The sequence below is a fragment of the Crocodylus porosus genome, unplaced genomic scaffold (genome assembly GCF_001723895.1).
Source record: "Crocodylus porosus isolate Cpor-Errol unplaced genomic scaffold, CroPor_comp1, whole genome shotgun sequence".
Taxonomy (NCBI): Eukaryota; Metazoa; Chordata; order Crocodylia; family Crocodylidae; genus Crocodylus; species Crocodylus porosus.
In genome coordinates this window covers 43,727,243-43,751,776 of record NW_017728909.1, presented here as the reverse complement: position 1 = coordinate 43,751,776, position 24,534 = coordinate 43,727,243, and the positions used below count along the sequence as shown (strand labels likewise).

The 24,534-nt window shown below is 44.8% G+C and overlaps 1 protein-coding gene across 1 annotated transcript in view; it reads left to right on the top strand.

Annotated features, from left to right (window-relative positions):
• Nucleotides 1-7,309: 7,309 nt before the first annotated feature.
• Nucleotides 7,310-24,534, top strand: part of LOC109307684 (interleukin-6 receptor subunit beta-like) — a 47,569-nt gene continuing 30,344 nt past the window's right edge. Inside the window, exons 1-6 of the mRNA XM_019531699.1 lie at nt 7,310-7,421; nt 7,978-8,089; nt 15,574-15,740; nt 17,250-17,389; nt 21,672-21,813; nt 21,969-22,051. Of these exons, the coding sequence (XP_019387244.1) occupies nt 7,310-7,421; nt 7,978-8,089; nt 15,574-15,740; nt 17,250-17,389; nt 21,672-21,813; nt 21,969-22,051 (756 nt within the window). The remainder of the gene's footprint in view (nt 7,422-7,977; nt 8,090-15,573; nt 15,741-17,249; nt 17,390-21,671; nt 21,814-21,968; nt 22,052-24,534) is intronic.

Genomic DNA, 24,534 nt, shown 5'->3' with positions numbered 1-24,534 from the left:
TCAGTTTTTTTGCCAAGTAAAGCACCACTTAGTTTGGGTACAGTCAAAACTGTGTGTATATTCAAATCACACTTACCAAACATTTTCAACCGAGTAACAAAAAGTAACCAAAAAAGTTGAAACCAACTGTGTCAATTTTTTCAAAATGTTTTGTTTTCAGGAACTTAGAAGGGAGGAGCTAGATTCACTGAGGAAGTGCTGAGGGTGGTAATAGCTCCCTTCTGCCCCAACAGCCCAAATGTTAAGCAGAAGGCAAGGGATTGTTTTGTTCAGTCACCAAATCAATTAGTAAAGGGAAAGAGGTGCTATTTGCCTCCTCCAAACAGTAGCATGTATTTGCACCTACATTAATGCGGTGTTAATTCAGGCCTTGTATGTTAATTCAGACTTTGGGGTGGTGGAAGAAAGGAGGATAGAAATTGTGTTTAACATGTTCACTGGAGCAAGCAAGGTCTGTGGGAGAGACTTGGGGGCCTGATACATCCGGGTAGGTGGGGGAGACATACCTCCTGTTTCGGAAACAAGAGCTAGAGTTATCTGACCTCTGATGTTTTTGCTTGCATTTAGCCTGTGTATTTTTCAGTTTTATAGTTCTAGAGATCATACTCCTACTTTACTTACATTGCAATTATTTTAAATCATTGTATTTTATAATGTATATTGAGAAAGAAAATTCACATATTTTGGGGACCTCTCAAAGCTTGGGGACCCAGTTAAACTATTCCTATTCAGCTCCTCCAAAAGGCCCTGGGAGCAGGTATTTGAGCATAGGTGCATAGCTCACAGGACAATGACTGACTGGTGATGACGAGATGACATTCTCTGACCCAGTCAATGTTTTACATAAGTCACATCAACCTCCACAGGAGTCTCTCAGGCCATTTTAGAGCCCATCAATCTGCAGATTGTGAATGGTGTTGAAGTCCTCTTGCAAATCTAACTCATCAAAAGCAAATCTCAAGACTCTTTTAGAACTATCAAAACACATTTTGACATTCCCCAATATTCCCTTTTTACAGGCTAAATCCATTCACCAAATTCAGCCAGAAGTTATGAATAAACTTGGGTCAATCAAAATTGCACTCCTTTATCCAACTCCACTTACAGCTATGGATGTATCTGTACTGCTGCAGCAGTTGATCTCATGAAGGACGCAGCTGAACGTCTCTCCCTTCCTCCATCCACCCAAGTTTGCAGGCATACTCCAAACCTACACATCTGCCAATAAGGCTTCTATGGACTCATCCCCAGTGCTCACCATTTAGCACTCAGGCTCTATCTACATGTTACACTTAAAACAGGATTAACTAATTAATCGCATCTTATGTTGTGACCCAGCCACACATTCAATCAATTAATGGTGTGATAAAACAAGGAATAAGCCACCAAGTTATTCCACAAAAAGTATAAGAACTTTCTGGTTCCTTCTTATCATGCCATTAATTGAACATATGGCTAGATGCTCCCCTGTGGCTGCCCCCACCTCTCTCATCAGCTGATGGGGCTCCCAACTACAGGTGTACCATGGGCTGCTGTGGCTACAAGTTCCACAGCTGATGGGACTCCTAGTGACAGCAGTGCCCCACACATTGCCGTGACCAAGTCCCACAGCTGATGGGGCTGCCAGCTGCAGGAGTTTGCTGCTGTCACAGGCTACCAGACCACTCATCTTAGTGGGTAGAGCTGGATGCAGGATTACAGGGGTAAGGGTCAGAAGCCACAAGTCAGGAGCCCAAATGCTGAGCCAGGATCAGGAGCCCAAAGTAAAAAACCTAGTTACCAAGTCCAAAGGATAATCCACAGGTTGAAGTTCAAGAGAAAGCCAAGCCAGGGTTTGGGGTCAGGTAACAGGTCTTCAGGGAATATCCAAAGGCCAAAATCCAGGAGCAGGCCAACAGCAGGGTCAGGAATCCAGGAATGTTGCTAGGACAAGAGCTGCTGAGAAACTGCAGACCTGGATGCTATGCAGCAAGGCTCAGGTGCTGGAAGTGTTCCTTAAACCAATCAGAGGGAAGGGGCTGGGGGTCAGCTGGCCTTGCTTGGTAGTAACTGGATCAGTGCACTTAACAATGGCTATAGGGCAGAAGCCTGCCTGAGTCTTACAGAGCTGACCCAGCCTGTAGCACAGGAGACTTACAGCTACTTGCCGCTGCAGAGAGAGCCTGGGATTGGGATCCCAGGCTCCCCCTTCACTGGCAATAAGGTGTGCTTGGATCTGATGCTGGATTCCACAATCATGCCTCCTGTCATGCACATGGCATGGCAAGAGGCATGATTGTGTGGATCACACATAAGATCCTATCATACCTTTACCTGAATGTCTAGAGGCCCTCAGTCTCTGATGGGCCTGAAGGCAGGTGCTGGGAACAAGCCTGGAGTGACCTCAATGGAAACTTCCAACTCTGGTGCCTGCCTGTGGACTCACATGGGCAATACTTGTTCGGACCCTTTTTTTTGCTGGGAAATGCTGCTGTCATGGTATAGGCAAGACCCATGGCATAAAGGGGTCAGCAACCTTTTAGCAATAGCAGGGGGAATTAATACAGCTTGGTCTGAAGGCAGGCTGCTGCCTGCAACTTGGCCACCACCACTGTTACTTCCAGGTGCTGCCAAATGCTGTTGCTGATTGCTGCCAATTTCCCCTACTGTCAAATTGCTGGTAATATCCCAGCTGCAGAGACAAGACAGAAAAAAAAAAGGAAATTGCTTGGTGAGCCCTATCTGTAGGCTGTAAGTTGCTGACCCCTGGCTGTATGTAAATGCTCTCTACTTTCCATCCCTCAGAACTTTCTGCCAGGAGGGACTGATGCCTGAGAACTTCACAAGATCTGGCGCATGGAGTTTTCTGCCTCCTTGCCCCTTCCTAGCTGTTTCTGTATTGGAGATGTTTATGATCCAGGAACTTAAGATAGTCCTTCTGTAGCAGGGATTTTCTAAAATATAGGGACATCTTTCTGCTCTGTTCAGAAGAGCATAACACTAATTTTCCTCTTGTGTACACACTAGAAGTCAGACTGCAAAGGGCAGACCAAAGCTGAAGCCCTTCTTCAGAGATGTACTACTTATATTCAGCACATAAAACTTCTAAACAGTAAAATATTTCTCATGAAGGATTTCAGCTAGTTTGAATTTTTTTAAAACAAATGACATGTATATTTAATACGGTACAGTCGTGTGCTCCTTATTTGAGAAATAAAGCTTACTTAACCTCATCATCTGCATATCAAGATTTTTATCTGTTTCTGTAAAGAGAACATATATAAATAAAATTTTTGTCTTTCTTTAAACAAGAAAATGAAAGAGTGGGTGATACCAGGAACATCTTTGCTAATTCTTTTTAGCTGATAGTTCAAATAGTAAGAAGCAAAATAGAAAAGGAAAATATATTTAATCCAAATTCTGTTAGATTTCTGAAATAGTTCTAATAATCTATTATTCTGGAATACAAACACAACATCCCTGAAAAATAGCTTCAGAAGTACTTAAGTAAATAACTGTAACATTCAACATTGCCCTCTAAATTTAATGCTACAGGGAGGTAACATATTAAAAGAAACTCCTGCCCTTCCTGATCTCATGTTCCTTGTAGGACAGGAATTTCAGCTATAAAAAGGAATAATGTAGGATTGGGCTGTAGCCTATAAGTTATCAAAATTCAGACAATATCTTTTGCTGAATGGATTTAACTTTTCATACTATTATGCAAATCATCCATTAATATGAAGAGGACTGGTTATCTGATCTATCAAGTCATTAGGAATCAGATCTCTTGCATTTCTGAGTTCTCGTATTGACTTCATAGATGGGATGACCATATTTTTCCATTTTCAGAACAGGACACTCCAGTCTCTCGCATGCTCAGCTGTCTCTGGGTGCATCTTCATGAGATGTTTACTGCAGAGCTGTGTAATTAGCTCCACAGTAAAGTCTCCACATCTACACATGCAGCCTTAGTAGATTAGTAAACTAATAAACACCACCATAGGTTAATACTTATAAACACAAGCACTATCCTGCTGCGGCATTATTTAGTGCACCACAACACATATGTATACACTGACGGGGCTGGCTGGCACACAAGGGTGCTTCACTGTAGGAACTGCCTGCCAGCTAGCCCTACACTGGAGCACTCGTGTCCCAGCCAGCCCCACCACAGCATATTGAGATGAGGCAGAGCAGCCTTGGACAAATAGGCTGACCCGCCTAGTCCCTCACTAACCAGGGCTACTCCAATCCAGCTCAATGTGCTGAGGTCCAGGTCCTAGGCACACATGTAAATGCAGCACCCAGGAGCAATAAACTCCAGAGTGATACGCTTTACATTAACTGCACATGTAGATACACCCGCCAAGTCCCAGCAGAGCAAGTTGGAGTTGAGAGTGAAATGAAACAATCCTGCTTTCTCCGGGATGCTCATTATAAACACCAATCCCAGGTATCCCGCTGAAAGTAGGACAGGAGTGTTTATTTACCAAATCAATGGGACAAATGTTTAGAACAGGTAAAAGCTGGACATATAGTCACCCTATTCATATGCTGCATATGTAAATTGTAAATTATGCAAATTGATGATAGGCTTATTTTCAAAACTGTTTTCACCAATTTTGGCTGTCTCAATTTTTGGGAAATAAACTCCAGACATTTAAATGTTAAATTTGACCCTAAGAAATGAAATCATCTACTTAGGAGAATGTTAGACTCAAGTTTTGTTTTCCTACTCAGCTACAAAACAGGTAAAGAACAATATTTAATTATATTTGGCGTTTGTTGCATACCTTCATTAATATTAAATTGAGTTACATGGGGCAAAAGTATTCCACAAAGATCCTTTTCTTTTCTTTTCTTTTCTGCACAATTTGTTTAAATTACAAAGAAAGAAAAAGAAAAATATCTACCCTCAGTTTATTGAGAGTAGTTTGTGATTTCTCCAGGCACAGAGTACTGAGGTCCATAAGATCCTAGACTTCATAAACTTCATAGAAATTAGGACAGAAAGGGACTTTGGAAGATCTTCGCGTCCAGCCCCCTGTCACAGGGGCAGAAGGTCAGCTGGGGTCATAGGATCCCAGCAAGATAAACATCCAAATGTCTCTTGAAGGCATTCAAAGTAGGTGCTTGAACCACCTCTGGCAGCAGTCTATTCCAGACCCTGGGGACTCGGACAGTAAAGAAGTTCTTACTTACGTCCAGCCTGAAACAGTCATGGAGAAGTTTGTAACCGTTTGATCTTGTCATCCCTTGGGGCACTCTGGTGAACAGACATTCCCCCAGATCCTGATGAGCACCCCGATAAACTTATAGGTGGCCATCAGATCACCCCTGAGCCTGCGCTTTTCCAGGCTGAAGTCCCATAGCTCTCAGCCTCTCATCATAAGGTCTGTTTTCCTGACCTCTGATCATGCACGGGGCTCTCCTCTGGACTCTCTTGAGCTTCTCCACATCCTTTTTGAATTGTGCAACCCAAAACTGGACACAGTACTCCAGCTGCAGCCTCACCAAGGCCAACTACAAAGGGAGAATGACGTCCTGGGATTTGCTTGAGAAGCATCCTTTTCTTTTCTTTTCTTTTCTGCACAATTCATTTAAATTGCAAAGAATTTTAATTTAAGGTGCAAGCCAGCTTGGTGTGTTAAGCACACTGTAAGCAAACAGAGGCCTCAAATAGTCATCCTACCATATCTGCAATAATTACAATCTGTAAGTGGTTTCCTAAGCACAGGAAGAGTGTTGATATAATCATTCTTTGAGCTAGAGGTTTGAAATTTTGTCGCCCAGGGAGGGTGGGAGTAGTATCCTTATCTCCTGGTACAGGGGCCACTGCAGCTGCAGTGGTGACACAGGTTGCTGAGTCAGTAAGCTGCCCAAATATGGGCTGCTGCCATGCCACAGACTTGCTGGGGGTTGCCATTCTGGTGTCCACTCTGAATTGGCACCCATTCTGGTGCCTTCACATTAAGCTGCTACTTAGAGCTTTTGAAAATGTGGGTGTACATGATAGGGTTCATGTCCTAGGTAAAAAAAGACTAAACATGGTAGTCCTGACTCACTGCTGACACCTTGATATCCTCTGCAAAAGGACAGCTAGCTGGCCCTTACCTCATAGCCAGAAGGTACTGTGACAGAGCTGAGAACTGGAAATGCAGAGTACATACCACCTGTATACTGTAAGCAGAGTGCAATAAAGACATTTGTGCACAAAGGATGTAGCAAGATTAGCTGGTGCTCCAGGGCAGTATAATAAGGAGCATATAACAGGTTTCAATTTTTTTTCAAAAAACAAAAAATTTAAATTCTAAAACAAAATGTGGAGATGTTACACCAGAACCCGGGCATGCCATTCAGACAAAGAAACACAGTTCATCAGTTAATCATGCCTTAAGGGGTCAATCAATTAATGGTGTGATAAAAAGAGGAATAAGCTACAAAGTTATTTCACAATGTGTAATAACTTTGTAGCTGTTTCCTATCATGCCATTAATTTAATGCATAGCCAGGGTCTCTGTGGCTGCAAGCCCCATCAACTGATCTGAGCTCTTAGCTGGGGGTGGCCATATGCACCCCTGAGCCTAGGAGGTCCCAGTTGAAGGACTCCCAGCCATGGCCCATGCACCACAGTTGATGCAAGCAACCCCACAGCTGGAATATCACATCAGCTGAGGTCTCCCAACTGCAGGGGTGCTGATGGAGTCAGCAGATGGGGCTCCCAGTGGCTGGACTGTATGGTGCATCCCCACAGCTGGGAGCCCTGTCAGCTGAGGGAGCTCCCAACCATAGAAGCATGCCTTTTGCTAGTGCAGGGGGAGCCCAGGATCAAGTTCTTCCTGCACCGGCAGTCAGGCACAATGGAATCCAATGTGTGATCCCACAATCATGCCTCCTGCCATGTATGTGTGGATTATGTGGATCATGCACTGGATCCCACCCCACCTTTAGGTGCATGTATAGAGGGGCCCTTAGTTACATAACTATTACTAAACTGTTTGCCCTGTTATACGGGTTAGGTATTCAGTGCATAAGAAAGTATATACTATTTTATATTTGTTACTTCTTTATTCTGAGACTCACGGTTCAGTTGCTAAGAATAAGTACCTGCCTGTAACAGGGGACCCAGACTCTGTTACTAGGGCATAAGGGAAGCAGAAGAGAGGGAAATGTGGCAGGGAGCCACAAGCCTCCTTCCCCTTTAAGGAGACACAGCAAGCTCAGCCACAGCTGAGTGTGGGGCCACAGCTGCAGGAGGGCAGGCTGGCCCTTGATGTACAGGGAAACCCTGTGCAGGGCTGGGGAAGACATGTGACCAAACGTAGGCATGACTTCCAGGCATATAAATCCAGGGCCTGAGCCAGAGCAGGCCACCAGGCCCCGCATGTTGAAGGGTGAAGAGCTTCTGAGAGAGATGCCTGCAGTGGATGGACTAGCAGGCACCAGAGTTCATTCCCTCTGGGTGGCTCCAAGGAACAAAGGGAGTTGACGACCCTGTATGGAAGCAATGACCCAAGGCTGGGAAGATTCCTTTGATATGAATCAGGGACTTTTATTTGTCAATTAGGGTTTAGCCTGGAGGACCAAGTAGTGTCTAACGGGCCATGGAGGAGTGCCTGGTAGGACACTTGGCATTAGGCAGCCTAGCCAGGTCAAGGACCAGAGGGCTAAGGGCTGGAGAGGCAAAGCAGCCTGGATAAGGGTCAAGGATCAGAGAGCTGAGGACTCTCTGAGAAACAAGCAACCCAGCCAGCCCAGGGTATAGAACCAGAGGGTTGATGCAGGAGACAGAAGCCAGGGGCCCAGCGCAAGAGACACAGGAGCCAGGGGCTCAGAGACACAGAAAACCAACAGGTCTGAGACAGAGAGCTGGGTCTGGATCAGTCGGCCAAGACTGGAGGTCTGAAACCAGAGGAAAGGGAAGCTAAAGCCAACAGAGCTGAGGCCTCTACAAGAGAGAGAACATTGTACAGAGTAACACTTTTCATCTTACAGAGTGGAATGGAGAACTGGCATGTCACATAGACTCACAAGAAAATCTGCTTTGCTTCTGGTTGCCTGTCTCCAGTGCTCAAGGAAGTACTAACTATACAATAATCCTCAAGTGGTAAGTTTGAAAGACATTTCAGAAAAAAAACTGTCCTTGCTCCCTGGCATAATTTCTACTGTCCTTACTTTCTCTCTGCTATACTAATTCTAAATAGTTAAACTGAAGGTCAGAGTCTTTCTTCAGATTTGATATTTGAATAGAATATGCAATTTGGTAAAGTTATTCCTGCCCACTCCTATCCCCACACCAGAGCCTAATAGGGAGGGAACGTGCTCCTCTTGACTTGTCGCCTCTGGGCCCACCTCTTGTCCGTTCCTTAATAGGGCAGACCCCGGCGGTGATACCCGCCCTGACCGCAAACCCCTTTACGGCTTTCCCCGGGTCAGGAACCAAATTTTAATGGAAAACTTGGACTGAAAAGCAAAACAAAAGCTCAAAGGTAGATGGGCTGTGCAATGTGAAGTGCACAGGACTTCTGCACTGATGATGCTGACCTCTACAAGTATATGCATCATTCACAGGGTTTCCTATGGAGTCAACCAAATACTAGCTAACTGAAGTGATTAAGGGAACCAACTGCAATGCTCTACTAGTTAATAGTGGAAGATTCCTGACAAATCCCACCACATCATGATGCATCATAAGTGGCAGGTTTCTTTTGCTATGCACATATTATTCTACTACTTGGGACAAGTTCATTCAGGGTTTTAGACAAAGCAATAAGAAAAGCAGTACTAGTTGGTAGCTATGTAGGAGAGGAAATAAAGTTTATGAACTACTATACTATAGCTGTGCCTGTAATAGACCAATAATGCTTGCTTCCAATATTTTGTCAATTTTGGAAATACTAGGTCTATTGTCAATTACTTCCATGAGGTACGCCTGTACATTCTTGTGTATATATATCCTTTTAAATTATAAAATAGCACAGCTTAATATCTGAAATTACAATCAATATCTAGAGAGTGAGACACATGCACAAGAAGAGCTTGGAGGGTATCACATTGGAAAAATAAACTTTGAAATACCATATTTACTCAAATCCAAGATGGGGGGTGTCCCAGGGGGCAAAGTAATGAATGGCACTCACTGGCAGCCCGGGACAAGACGCACGTGGATCAGGAGAAGGAACCCACACGGCTCATTAGCTGCCTTTTTGTGCAGTTACAGCCAGCTGGTGACGTCAGCATCAGACGCCAGCCGGCAGAGATAAAAACGACGGCCACGATGGTGGAGGGGACGGATAGCTGGGAAGCAGAGCCACGGCTGATGCTGAGGGCTGAGAAGACCCTGCACAATGAACCCGAGGAGCCGGGCGAGTAGGAGCTGACACGGGCTGGGGAGAGTGGGGCCCCCCAACAAATATCCACGTCAGCCAACAGTGGGATGACGGGTGTGCCGGCCAGAAGAAGGACTGAAGCGGCACTAGGGAGCATGACGAAACCCAGGTGGGAGTGCCAGGATGATGGGGCACGAAGGCAGGCCCCACAGGGGCCGAAGACCTGGGGAAAGCCGTAAAGGGGTTTGCGGTCGGGGCAGGTATCACCGCCGGGGTCCGCCCTATTAAGGAACGGACAAGAGGTGGGCCCAGAGGCGACAAGTCAAGAGGAGCACGTTCCCTCCCTATTAGGCTCTGGTGTGGGGATAGGAGTGGGCAGGAATAACTTTACCAGTTAGTTTTGATGGTGCATGTATTTTTTTGTTACATTAGGTGAAGGGGCATAGGGAATAGAGATAAATACCCCAGGGGCAGGGCAGTAGGAAAGTCGCTGCAGAATTGCTCTCCCGTGGGGTAGGTACCCAGGGAGCACAGAATGAGTGTGCAGAGAGCTGTCGGGTTGGGCCCTTGCAGGCAAGCAGGGCCCAAAGCCATGGATAGCCATAAGGCAACAGCGGAGAGAGTGACCCCATGGGAGAGGCTGTAGATAACGGCTGGGCAACTCACCAAAGGTGGCATGAGGCTGGGGTGTAGGGGTGGTGGAGCCCCGTGAGAAACCACCGGGCAGAACCCAGGCCACTGAGGGTCCCGCTAACTGGCCCCACCTGCTGAGGAACACCAAGTTGTGGCAGGCGAGATCGGAGTTGGCAACACGGGGAGAAGAGAACTACTCTGGCAACAACACAGGCCCAGAAGGTGCGTGACATACTCTAACCGGGCAAAAGCTGCCTGAGAGCGACTATTCGAAGCCCAGCAGCAACAGGGGGAAATACCTTTGTCTTGGATTTGAGTACAGGGCAGTAGGGGGGTGGGGCAGAGGGCCAGCAACTGCTGTGCCTCTACCTCCAGCCCTGACCCCTCCTACCACTGGGCGGGGGGGGTCAGGCAGTGGGGGAGTTGAGTAATTTTAACTCTCTCCCCGACACCTTGCCCACTGCTGCCTGTCCCTCCCCTGCTGCCACCCCCCCACCTCTCCCCACCCACCTGCTTCCCCTCCTCCTTCTCTCTCTCCCCCACCACTTAGCCTCACTTTGGCTCCAGCCCAGCTCATGCAGTATATGTTTGCTCTGGACCCAACCTGACCTGGTAACAGCTGTTGCAGCAGATCCAGCTAAGCCCCAAAACCTGTGCCAGAGCTGCTGTTGCTGCTGCAACAGTTGTTTTCAGGCCAGGTTGAAGTCAAAGCCCTGCCAGAGGGTAAACAGTGGTGGGGAGCAGGGGGCAGAGGTTGTGGTGGGGAGGAGGGGAGAAGCAGTAGGGGAATAGGCAGCAGTGGGCAAGGTATGGGGAACAGGAGTCAAACTGCCTGCCTCCCCCACCCTGGCACACTTCTGCCCTTACAGAAGTGCACAGTTGCTATGCACTTTAAAACTGCCCAATCATGCAACAATCTGAACCCTCATTACATGAGGGTTCAGATGAATATGCTTCAAAGTGGAGCACCTTCATTAACTTCTGTCAGTGTGCACTAGGAGCACAGCTAAGCTGTATCAGCCCAGCACTGCCCCTGGTGCTGTCTGCAAAGTGGGAAGGGGAGAAGGGAAGGGAGGAATTTGCCCAGCCTGCATTGGAAGATGGAGTGGATGGGTTGATCCCCTCCTCTTTCCCCGAGGTGGAAGGCTCCAATCCATCTGCTCCACCTTCCAGCACAGGCTGGGCAAACCTCAGACTGAGCTCCCTCCCATCCCTTCCACATCTCCATTCTGAAGACAGCACCAGAGCTGGGAGGGTGGCTGGGGCTAGGGGAAAATGGCTGCAGACATACAACCACTCTAAACTGGAGCTTGATCCCGCAACCCCCCCAGACCCAACAGTGAATGTCTGTTGTGTCAAGGGGAATGCTGTAACTCATGGCGCTTCCTGAGAAGTGCCGTGAGTTACAGTGGAGAGCTGCACATATGTCCACACTTTTTGTGACTGCAAAGCAAAGCTTGACTCAGTCCTAACTGACAGCATGCTTCTAGATGCACACTATAACCTGAGATGTTAGTATTCTAGTTGCTCAGAAGTGTCAGCCATTATGAAAAGACAAGGAAGACAAAGGGTGGAAGAAAGGGGTACTATATTGCAAGCACAAGACCAGGAACTGAGTTACAGAGAGTTTAAAGATGTGTCTACACGGTGCCAGTCAGCATCATGCAGAGACACCCAAACTAGCTCCAATATGCAATATAACCACGCCAGCTCCAGATGCAATATAACCACACCAGCACAGCTTTAATGAGCTCTACTGAAAAGCAGGGATAATTAGGTCAGGCTGTACTGTTTGTGGCTGTAATGTTTACAGTTCCAGAGCTGGCATTTGTATCTCTGTACAACGCCTACCCTTTCCATGTGAACATACCCTTAGTCCCTTGTCCAAAGTAAAGGGACACACAGTTGGAATATGAATTTCAGTCTTCTGAATTCCAGTCTAGTGCTCTTGAAAAGAATGAAAGAAACTTCTCTCTTTTTTTTTTTTAAATTGGGTTACAAACAAAAATAAAATCCTCCATATGCTTGGGAAAGAACTTTGCTTTCCACAAGTAACATCAGCTGGAAATTGAAAATGTTCTTTATCTGATTTGGCTGCCAGAAAGAAAGGGATTAAAGAAAAACACTTCCAGAGATGTGCCTTCAAAAACCTTGCTTTGAAATATTAACTGCCAATTTACAGCTAGGTTGAAGCAGAAGATAAGAGAAACCTTCAGTCATTTTTATTCACTTATTAAATATTGTATTGTGATCATCACATCTCCTCCAAAAACAGCAAGCAATTACACTCTGATATTAAAAAATAAATTCACTTTTAAGAAGAACGTTGAGTTGGTACATTCTAGGTCTACAAAGGCCAAATGTGCAGCAGACGGTGGATGAAAGACCTTTCCACTGTTATGCAGCGTTTTATCTAATACAAGTTGAGGCAATTCCATTAAACTGCTTTAAAGGATCATTACGGTCACTTGTAGACATGCTCACTATTTTCTAAACCGTGTTAACTGATTCACACCACACAGCTTGACCCAAATCAGTTCAAATGAAGGGTTATTAGACAATCACGGGGGGTTGCCCCCTTTGTCACAGACCAGTAGCTCCTGTGCTTGGCCAGAGCTGTGGGGCTTAATCAGGATACTGATACATAGGGTGAGGTGTCGTTTGCATGTTTGGCTTTTGTAAAAGAGTTATTTTGTGCCTGATTAGCCTCTGTTATGTTTCAAAAACTTAACTGAGTTTCCATTGAGAAAATTGATATTTGCAATACTTATCTGCATTCCTAAGTAACGCTTATCTGAGTTCCTAAGGACTGTTTTTCCCTAAAAGCAATGCTGTATATACATGCTAATTAATACAGTTTAAATTGCCTAGTTCAGGCTGCTCTTGTCTGTATTAACTTTAATCCTCTTTCAATGAGAATTAGGTAATTCAGACTGGAGCCAATTTTTAATTCAGACTACAGACGTACACATGTATATAGAGATGGCTGTAGTCTGGATGAAACCTAGTAAAATGTAACATCTATAAATGGCCTAAGACTCCATGGCTAAGCACTCAGGAAATACCCAAGGAAAGGTTTCAGCTACAGTTAAATCATTCCCTCATGCAGAGCCGGCCCTAGGGAAAATGGCACCTGGCTGAACTTCTGTTTTGGTGCCATCCCTCCCCCAAGTCAGTGGTGCTGCCGCAGTGGAGTACAGCTGCCCAGGCACAAGGCCCTGGCCTCAGCTTGTCCCCATCCTTGGCTGCCATACTGCAGCCACCCAACAGCTGTCAGCCTGGCCCACTGCTGCCTGAGTGCCCACATGGAGCTGCCACTGAGGCTGGGAGTGATCACAACATCACTGGTGCAGCTGCATAGTCAGGCAGGGTGGGAAAAGGGAGGGACAGGGGGAGTGTGACTGCCTTGGCAGGCAGCCCCGTCTGCTCAGTCCTCAGCACTATGGGCATCTCCCAGGCCTCATTATGGGCAGCAGGGAATATTCTCCCACAGCCACCTGCACTGCCCAGCAGCAGCTGGAGGCAGGAGGGCGGGGATCAGCTGGGCACCGGGTGGGAGTAGAGCGCTGCTGTGTGTGCATGTGTATGGTGCCCTCCTGACCACAGCACCCTGGGCAGTTGCCAAATTTGCCCATCCCTAAGACCAAATCTGCCTTCATGTCATACACACACATAGTACCCCACCTGTATATAACATGCCACTTCCTGAACTAATACTCTACCCTAATATCTTATTTCTTTTTTCTAGAGAAAAAAAGATATTAATGCATACTTACATAGAACTTTGTTCTTTCCTGTGAATGCCAGAATTGGACGAAAATGTTCAACTGTACTCTGGATAGTCCAGCTACTGAAGGATTCTTTCTGTTAAGGCAAATGTGTAGAAGTAGACAGAAATCATAATGATCCCTATACTGGCTTTTCTCCCAGACTGCCACAGTGGGGTCATATCTGTGACAAAGGGCGCTTGCCCAAGGCAATCTCTAGGTGCCTGGGTGGCCCCTGGGGTTACCGACAGTTAGTATGGTTTGCAGAAGGTTTTGACGCTGTTCTAATTCATGTCACTGAGCTGCCCAAGGATCAGAGTGGCACAGGTTACCTTTTTATTTCTCCCCCTGAAATGCACTGAAGCCAGAGTCTACAAAAATCTTTGATGCAAGAGAGCTTACAGTTGAGGCCAACAGGAGTTAAGAACACCAAACATTGCAGGAGTGCTCTACATTTTGCATGCTTGTTGTGTAAATGGGTTACAGTTCTTACAGAACACAGCTGCAGTCATTCGGTACCTCACAAGGCTCTAGCACAAAAGCCCTGAGGTGATGAAAAAACATAGGTGATGAATATATATGTGAAGGTAGAGTTGAACTTGTGCACTGAGACCACTGTAAACAATGTGGACATCCTAAATAAAAGGCTGTCTTTGGTTGCATCCGTATTACTGCTGTTCAAAAGTTACATATTAAATGATAAGAGATTTTCTAAGGGTTAGTACACTATCTGGAATCTGAGAGATTTAAGTTCAGTTCCCTTCTCTGCCACATATTTCTCATATGACCCTGGGAAAGTCATCTTATCCTTTTGTGCCTAAGTACCACATCTATATAATAGGGAAAGAACAGTGCTTCCCTGTCTTTCCAGAGGGATTAATACAAGGGTGGCAAACTCATCTGGCACTGCAGTTGCAAAGCCAGTCCACAGGGTGGATTGGGCCCATTGACCCCCACCCCCAGCCAGAACTAGCACCCCCTCCAGAATCCACATCACACACAGCACCCACCCCATCCCGTCCAAGACACATACCACACACAGCCCACACTGCAAATGGGGCTCAGGGTCTGTATGCAGCTTGGGTTCCAGACTAGCTGGAGCAGGCACTGTGTGTGCATGGCACAGGTCACAACGTGGGCTTCACGCATGGTGCAATTCCGGACCAGCCAGGATGGTCATCACATGTAGAGAGGATCCCAGACCAGGCAGAATGGATGCCATACGCGGCGTGCCTCCTAGGCCCTACGTGCAGGGCTGGTCTGGTGGCATGTCTATCAACTCAGATGCAGGGGCAGCCCCAGGGGTGGATGACAGGGCATCTAGCCTACAGGCCATATTTTTGTCACCACTAGATTGATACATTAAAGATTGTAAAACATTCAGTTACTGTGGTGATAGAGGCCACATAAGTGCTTATAGAAATGTAAAAATACTTAAGTTCAGACTTAGCTAGACTGACTTGGATCTCAGTATTACACTCACAGGTCTGGTTCAGAAATCTTGGATTCTGCTTCGGAATTTACCTCCTAGCATTTCTGTATGTGCATATATCAAGAAATTCACCATCTATCATGCTGTTGTGGTAATGTAGAGGTTCCCAAATGTTTTCTTATTGCATAATCCCCTCCAGATTTACCAGCAACCTGCATAACTCTACCCATATATGTTTTACATTTTAACCCATTAACTGCCAATTATTATTATAACAAAGATTAAATCTGCCATTACACAATTTCACCTGCATCCCCACCTCCAGGAGATGTCTTGCATCCAGTCTGGGAACCTCTGCTGTACGCAAAACAAGTTGTAATCCAACAATTTTGATTTGTTTTGTTCCCACCTCAAATCTCTTTGTTGAAAGGGACAAAATCAAGAAATGTCTAGAAAGAAATACCTCATCATCTTCCATCAAAGTGGAACGAAGTCACCTATACATGAGTCGCCCTGTGACTATCTGGGTATCTGTGATTTACTCCACTGAGAGCTGTGTGAAAACAAAGAATATCTCCTTTATACCAAGCAAAGCAGGTACACTGCCTCTAATATCATTTGTATCACTTTAGAACTTATGATGCAAGGCAACTTAGCAAAAGATGGGGTCCAATTTTATTGGAACTTTATTTGATAATTGTATAATTCTCAATGTACACTAGTTTTTAATTACCAAATGAAAAAGGTAGGCTATAATTTAGATGTATATGGCAAAATCTTGGTCCTTCTGATGTCAGAGGTAAAATTTACAATGCCTTTTATAATTAAGATTTTTTTCAATCAGGCATTTACCAAAAATGTAGAGCAACATATGCTTACCATATTTGACAACCTTCTTGCATTATGTTTTCTATATTTCTGAACTTTTTTTATTGGTTTTCTAAATAAAAAGTTAGCTTAATGGTCTGTGTTTAAGTAATTCCATAAATTGAACCTCTGCTTTTTTGGGAACTTTTTTCAGTCTTCAGTCTGTTTTGTGGACTACCTACGTACTCTGATATACAATTTTTTACAATTAAAAGGGGGCAGGGAGAGGAAGGTAGACATGGCGAATCCTGTACTAGCTAATGCAGGTGAGAACTTACTTATCTCATGGGTAAGACCACCATTGCATACAAGTACTGACATAAAGTCAAATTCTGGGAAACACTTAAGGATTATCTCAGGAAATGCTCCTCAGCATCACACAACACTATTATAATCACTCTTAGCTGCTACTGTTACCTCCAGTGAGTCCTTCAGAGTAAGTAAACATTTGCATTGAAATGATCAAGCTAACATAACAGTAGAATTTAGAACCACCTAATTTGGGATAGCTGTTAAACACGCGCACGTGCACACACACACACAGAGTTACATGTCTATTTGACATTCTGACTCCGCTAGCAACACTCACTGGGTGCATTACATGATTAGTGTGGCTGAATAAACTCTGGCACCGTTCACATTGGAGTTTATTGCTCCCAAGTGCAGTGTTTACATGTGCGCTCAGGATCACAGCACATTTAGCTGGGGTAGTGCAGCTGTGGCTGACAGGGGACCCCGGGGTGAACCTGCCAGCCCAGAAGTGTTCCACTTCAATTCAACAAGCTGCAGAGGGGCTAGCTAGGGTACAAATTGTAACAAAGTAAATGACTCCACTGCAGAATAGTGCTCGTGTCAGGCAGTACTATTCTGTGGTGGAGTTAATTAATTTACTTCAGCCTAAGCACTGCACATGTAGACTGTGAAACTGTACTGTGGAGCCAATTAGGCAACTTCACAATAAAGCACATCCACCCACTGAACAGTAACATACTCCAAAAATTCTGTCTCTGAAATCAGTAAGACGACCCTCATCATGCTTGATAAATGGTTGAATGGGGCCACTTTGTCTCACACAACAAAGTTTTACTAGACAGTTTTACTCTCACTTTTAAGATACTCCATTGTTCAGTATTCTAAGCTAGATATCTTAAGCATTCTTTGCTTTGGCTTAAAACCAAAAATAAATCATAGTTTTCCTGCTTGTATTTGTGTTGATTCCTTCCAAACTTTTCATTTCAGTGAAATGTGGTTCACCCTCCAACATAAATGCTCACCAAGTATCAAACAAATTTGTAATTAAGTGGGACCCACCAAAAACTTCTATGCAATATGAACTGCGATATAAGGAGGCATCTCCAGCATCTTCAGAATGGATTGTGGTAAGTAACTGAAGATTCACATCAGTTTAATGGCTTTAGGTGATATTTCTGCATCTACAACACATAGGATATTTGACAGAACAAACTGTGCTTTACACTAAAGGATTTTTTTTTTAATTTAACAGTTAAAAAGAGTCATATTACGGCTTGCACTTACTTGAGTTTGAATTACTTAGAGTAGTTCTACTGATATTAATGAGAGGGGGACTGAATTCAACCAAAAGAGAATATGACTCTTTTTCAGCAGTTAGCATCATTCTTGCGCAAAACGCATAAAAAATAGTGTTTGGTGTATGTGCTCAGTTTTTCAAGTACATTTACTTCACAGCATATGTTTATACCAATGCAAGCCCACTTGCACTTGTCCACATTGCACAACTGTATACAAGTATGGCCTGAATAATGACATCCAGCTGATGTGCATATGTCTCGCTCTACAACTGATTTGTGGTATCTATTGTGGGATAACTCATCTTCCCTTCACGGCTCCAAGGATGGAAGCAATTTAGCCCACCATCACAAACAGCTGAAGTTCCAGCTGTGCAAACTTGGCCAACCAACATGAAGGAAGGTGCAGTGATAAGCCACAGATAATGTTTTTCCTGAAAAAACATTTCCAAAATCTTGACGGAGAGAGCTGATAAGAAGTTTTTGCATGAACATCACTCTCGAAGTTGACTACCCCAGATTGCAATTGGCTTGTAAAGTTAGTTCAGTGCTAGCGAGCTAGCTGTGGTGAATGTTTTGTGACAGTTTTCTTAAAAGTGGTTCATCAGCAAGGGATGTCTGAAATAATGTTGGTTTTCAGAGAACCGGGGGGAAAATGTCTCCAATTGCTCAGGAGCCACTGTGGAAACACAGGCCTGTCATCTGTCCTCCTAAAGAAGCAAGTGAAATATGAACCACAAGGTGGTACTACTTGCTGGGTCTTTAGGGTTAGTGACCAACACGGACAGGTTCATGAATACCAAAGTGGGACATGCAAGGAAGTGTACAATACCAGAGTACTGAAGAAATTGGGCAGTTACATGCTTATACGAAAGGGGGTTCTTATTTCCTCCCGAGAACATCATCAGTGGAAGGATCAATAGTCATTTATTCTGGGGGACCAATTCTGTTCAGCGGGGGTCATGAAACAGTAACCTGACTATGTATGCTTGGGGTAATAAAATTCAACTACAGTACATGATTAGCAGTTGTAGGACTATAGTGAAGTGTGCATTCAGGTTAAAAACAAGAACCTATGAACAGAGCTGTTTGGGTGCCAGTCATGCTAAAGCCAAATATACAATTGTGACCTGCCATGGTCTGCCCAACATTTAAAAGGCTCAAAGCAGGGATTTTTGCCTGGAATGGATCCAACATCCACATGGCTTCCTGAACCAATCCAAGCAGCCAGAAACTGCACCCAGCAATACTAGCTCAGGCTCAGGGAAGTCAAGGGATAGAAAGAATGCCACATGCCCAGAGCCAGGCTAAGCAGCTTGAAGTCTGAGAGAGTATTTGGGAGTGTTCTTGATAACATCTGACAGAGCAACAGGATGCATTTGTGTGCATATTATTTTGTTTTCAAAATGAAAAGGTTAGGCCACTGAAAGATTAAGATTTTTATTTACAAAAATGTTTGCCAAATGCTTTTATAGTAACTTACTTGTTTGCTTCTTTTTTGTCTCTTGTAATCGTTTCAATAAATATCTCTGTGCTTGAGGACTTTGGATAGCATGATTCCATACAATTTTGGTTTCAAATTTACTTACACTTTCACATAAAATAATTTTATTGCCTGCAGTATTTCCCTTGTTTTCCTTCCCCGATACTGTGTCTAGCATACATTATACAGGGGTTGAGAGCATCAGTACTGTTTATTTTTCCCAGTTCCTGGAACTTACCCAAGACATTTCCAAGTCTTTCGTTGCTGGTCACGTGAGATAGCGAGCTTGTGAGTTTTGAAACAAGCACATGCAGATGATGGAGCAGAAACAAGACTGAAGGGATGCTCTATGAGCAAATGGTTTGGTCCCTTTAATAATGTCTTTCCTTGCCTTCCTGCAAAAGCAGGTGAAATGTGAACCACAAAGCAGAACCACCCCATATTTCTACAGAGTTTGAGGAATCTCTCCCTTCCTCCCATACCAGGTCTATTTCCTTGTGTTGCATTCCCTATCACTTTCCTTTATTTTTCTTGTAGCTGGGCCTTCTATTCACTCAGCCTTCTAAAAAGGAACATTGGCTCTTCTGATCTAGAGGTACCTTTAAAAGACCATGTAAGGTTTGGGGTTGGTTTTATTTACAACCCACACACGTCCAAGGGTACAAAAGAGAAGAGCCCCCTTGTTTCCTGCATTGGCATGATCCATCTGATACAGTGTTGTATTGAGCAACAGTGGGATTGTCAGGAGCAGGGATCCTGGTTTTCCCTTTTTTTTTTTTTTTTTTTTAAATAGCAAAGTCTCTGATAAAAATCCAAAATCCATTATTAAAATTAAAGGCGCCCCAAGAGCCCCACTGGTGCACCTCACAACAGCCCCCCAGCCCTGTACATACAGGCACACACCCCAGCAGGTAAGTGTGTGTGTGTGGGGTGGGGAGAAGATGTCTGCACCCACTCCCAGGAGCAGGGCCAGGGGAGAGCAAGAGCAGCAATGCCTCTCTGAGCCATACATGGGTGGCTTCCACCACACCGTACTGCCGCTCCTGCACCTTGCACTGCATTCCTGTGGCCAGCTGCATAGCTCTGCAGGCAAGCTCCACAGGCACACCTCTGGGCTACATGCTGCCTGGCCAACTGGGGGTTGGGGGGTGGAGAAGATTTGCACATGGCAGCTGCCACACCCCACACTGCTTGCCTGTGGAGCCATGCAGCTCATGGCAGGAAGGCATCGCAGGGCATGGAGCACTCCCACCAGCTGGGCAGCATGTATGTAGCCCACACAGTGGCTGCACAGCTCGCCCACAGAGCTGTGCCCATGGAGCTGTGCAGCCAGCTGCAGAAAGGCAGCACAGCAGCAGAGGAGTGGTGCAATGGTGGCTGCCATGTGCGAACCCCCACAGCTGGCCAGCCGGCTGGGCAGTGCATATGCAGCCCACAGAGGGGCACCCCTGCCTCTGGGAGTGGGCACAGGGAGTGAGCTGAGGTAGGGGGCAGGGAAGGGACACAGTGTGCTGCCTGGGGCCAACAGCACCCAGCATGCCCCCCTACTTCCCCAGGTAAGAAGGAAAATATGGGAATGCACCGGGGGAGAAGCTGCTGCCACATCCTGGGGTGCACTCTGACCCCACCTGCCTGGGCTGAGGGGAGGGGAAGGTGTTGGGGAAAGCTCCACATGGAGCGTCCACCCAGCTGGCGGGCACTCCATGTCTTTCCCCAACTTCTCCTCACTCCCTCAGCCCCTAGCTAATTTCCCCCCCAGCATTGCCCCACAACTCCCAAGCTCTACTTACCTTGGGATCCAGGAGGGAAGAGCGAGCCTGAGCCCAGCCTTGGCTGACTGAGAGGCCCATGCCCAGCCCTTCTCTCTCTCCCCTTCCCCTCCAGGCAGGGCTGGGGGTTTCCCACCCCTTTTGCAAACTGCTCTTGCAGGCTGGAACTCCCCCTTTACAAAAGGGGGAAATCCACAGGTTTCTCTGCTGAAATGGAAAAATCCACATTTTCTCTGATTTAAAAAAAAAAAAAAAAAAAAAAAAAAAAAATGGAAATCCGTGGTTTTCTCCATGAGAAACAGAAAACCAAGATCCCCAATTATGAGCTACAAGGCCCTGCTTCTCCAAAATCAGCAAGGTACCACACACTGCTCACTAAAAAGTTGAAGTGTGCTACTGAGGTCCTCGTCAATTCATGCTTCCACAGAATTGTAATCCATGCAGGCCTCCTAAGCAGTGGTGTGATAGAAATGGTGGTTTTGCAAAAAACAAAAACAACCCCCGCCCAAACCCCCCCCTCCCATCTCACCTCTGCCTAGACAGCTTCCTTTGACCAGACCAAGCCAGAAGAGACAGATGATTTGTGGGTATAGCCCTAAGAAATGTAGGTCAACAGAGCTGTAATTCTGGATCAAGACAACAGTTAAGAGTTATAGAAAGAGTCCTTGATAATTTAACATTTTTAAGCCATGCCTTCCTGCATAGTAACAAAAGATGGGCATGCAGCACTTGGCTGAAATTCTGTTCTCAATCTCTGTGCTTCTTATTCACTGTGGGTGTTAAAAGCAATTGAAGGCAAAGGATCAGGTCCCTTTTTAGTATTTTAAATGACGCAACATATTTAAAACATGTTTATTCGCAGGTGCCCATAGCAAACAATGCGGTCAATGTGACTGTTTCTGGATTACATGTAACATCATCATACATTGCACAGCTCAGATGCATACCCAATGATGAACAACACTGTGTCTGCATTTGGAGCAGAGAGGTTGTGGTCCCTCATAGTAAGTGTCACGTGGCTCTTCTTGTTAGGCTTGGCAACAAGGACGCTGCACTTCCAATTATTGCATAAGACTATGTAGTGTCTGCAGATGTTATTGAAAGCATCAAAATCACATTGATTTTGTTTGAGTTTACATTCCCCATCTCTATTCACTAGAGCTGACTGAGAAGCCAATGATTTCATATACCACAATCACTGAACTCCCTCCAGGAAGAAGAAGTGTATTTCTTAAGTGGAAGGTATTTTGTTTTTATGTTTGTTTGCAAAAAATAATTTTTGAAGGAAGGAATGGGAAATTTTGTTCATCATATTGAAATTGCACCATAGTTTATTCTCCATGCAAAAAAAAAAGTGCATTAGACAATTACACACCTTGGCACTGGCAATTCATAACAGTACATACATCAGATTTGTTCAGTTTCGTATCATGGTGGTTGAGACTAGTAATTAAGATTGGTGCCATGTGGTGAACTTAGAGAATGCTTGAAGAAGTAAACACCTGAAACCATTGACCAGAATGAAGACTCTTTGCATTCTACACTGTTATTTGCGTACTTGAATTCTCAAGTCTCTCTCACTCAATCTCAAAAAGCTCCCCAAGGTAAACAGACCTGAGACTGCAGAGTTAAAGAGTTATTTTATCTTCTGAAGGAATCTTTTTATTTTCAAGTGAAACACAAACTTTTTGAAAGAGCCCAGATTTAGGTTTTCTGGAAACATCTTCCAAGTTTTTTTAATTAAGATCTGGATACAAAGCAAACAAGTGTCCGCATACAAAATAATAGAAAGAGTAGCCTGGCTGCATATTAACATAATGTCAGTAGCAATTCCAAGGCTGAAGTGCCCCCTTTTCTGCAGTGGGCATAACAAACATCAGTAGATAGATCACTGGACCTCACATCTTTTTAATGATGAAATGAAACTGTCCTGATAAAATATGGTCACAGAAGTGCAGGAGTAATCTGACCATCTTGAATATATCTTCAAAAGGATATTTTGATGAGCCAGTAGCTAATGGAGGTTTCAAGGCTTGCAGTCCCAACAAGGAAACTAGCGCTTTTTAAAACTTAAGTTCTAATTTGAAATTTAATTCCTTTTCAAAATGGAAAAGTAAAGGCTTCTAAGTTCTAAACCAGTGGAGTATGTCACAAGTGAAGCCTAAGGTAGACTAGACTAAGATAAACATTTGTCTTATGAAACAATATAGCAGGAGGGTGTAATTAAGTCCCATCCAAGGGGAGGCCATGAACCCTTGGATCCCCCCTCATCTCCTTTACTTCCTTTGGCAGATCTCCCATTCCACTCACTGACCACATCTTGAAGTAATTATACTTTTAGGAAAAAGGGAGGCTGCCCCAGGGCTCCCCAAGCAAGATCTCATACTCATGAACACAGATGTCACTACTCATTGCCTTAAAGCCTCATTGCCAGCCTCCTAATCTCCCTTTTTAGCTACATCAAAACTTTGCAGATGTTACCAATCATTTGCTCATCATTGGACATTAAGGACCCTTGGATTTAGGCCGGCATTCTCTGCCCTTTCTGGGCTCAGGCCTCTTTACCTCCTTCAGCAGACTCTGCCCCTCCTGGGTTTTACCTACCCTACTCAGCTGTTAGTCTTGCTGCAGCCCTTTTGCTCTGGGACTCTTCTCTCTATAGCTTCCAGGTAAGACTACCTATACAGCTCAGGCCCTGGGCTTATATCATGCAAGCCCAGCCCCTTTTGGGTCATGTGGCTCCCTTGATTGCCCTTTCTGCAGCCTGCCTTCCCTTCCCTGCTACAGGGGAATTTTTGTATCTTTAGAAAATTGCTTGCCTTTTAGTAGGGAATAATGAGCAGATGAGGAGTCTGAACTGGATGTACCTATTTATTTTTGATAGTGTGGTCAACAAATGTGAATCTAAAGCTAAAGGGAAAAAATGTTCCTAGCATGATAATTTTGAGTCAGAAGATCTTATTTTCTAAGAGACTTTAGCTCAGAAAAAAAAATTAAATTAATCTCTATTAAACTAAGGGACTTAAGAACATTTCTTGAAATGGAGCCTAAAAACTTTAATGACTATAAAAGTAGAAGAGATGTTTTTTCCCCCAAACTTTGAATTGAGCATAAGGAGAAACTTTCCTCCCCCATCTATTTATGGAGATCTTAAAAAAAAAAAAAAAAAAAAAAAGACAATTTAAGACACTAGAGTCTAGACCAGGGTGGCAGTTATGTCAGCTGGAGGACCACTTAATGACTTTTGGTGAGTTGCTGAGGGCCACAAGGGTAGCTCCACCCCTTGACAGGCGCCCCACCACTCGATTGCCATGTTGGGACCGGAAGTCCCATACCTAAGCCCTGACCTTTGTCACCAGAAGTCTGCCCCTTGCCCCCAAAAGTACTCCTTTTGGGAGTGGTTTCACCTTGGAACCAGAAAAAACTAATCGCATACTAAAAATCAAACACCTACTGTAACATATTTTAATTTTATTTTTTAAAAATTATTTTTGTCCTGATTTTACATGTGGGCATATATAGAGGTGATCACATAATAGCTCAAAATAAAATTTTATTCTTGCATATTGTGTGGGGGTGCATGTGGGAGGATTTGTAGGGGGTGCATGTGTGGAGAGGATTTTAGAGGGATTGTGAAGGATTTTAGAGGGATTTGGGGGGTTGTGGGTGTTTGTGTGAAGGGTGGGGTTTGTGGGAGTGCAGAGTTTGTGGAGAGGTCTGTGGGG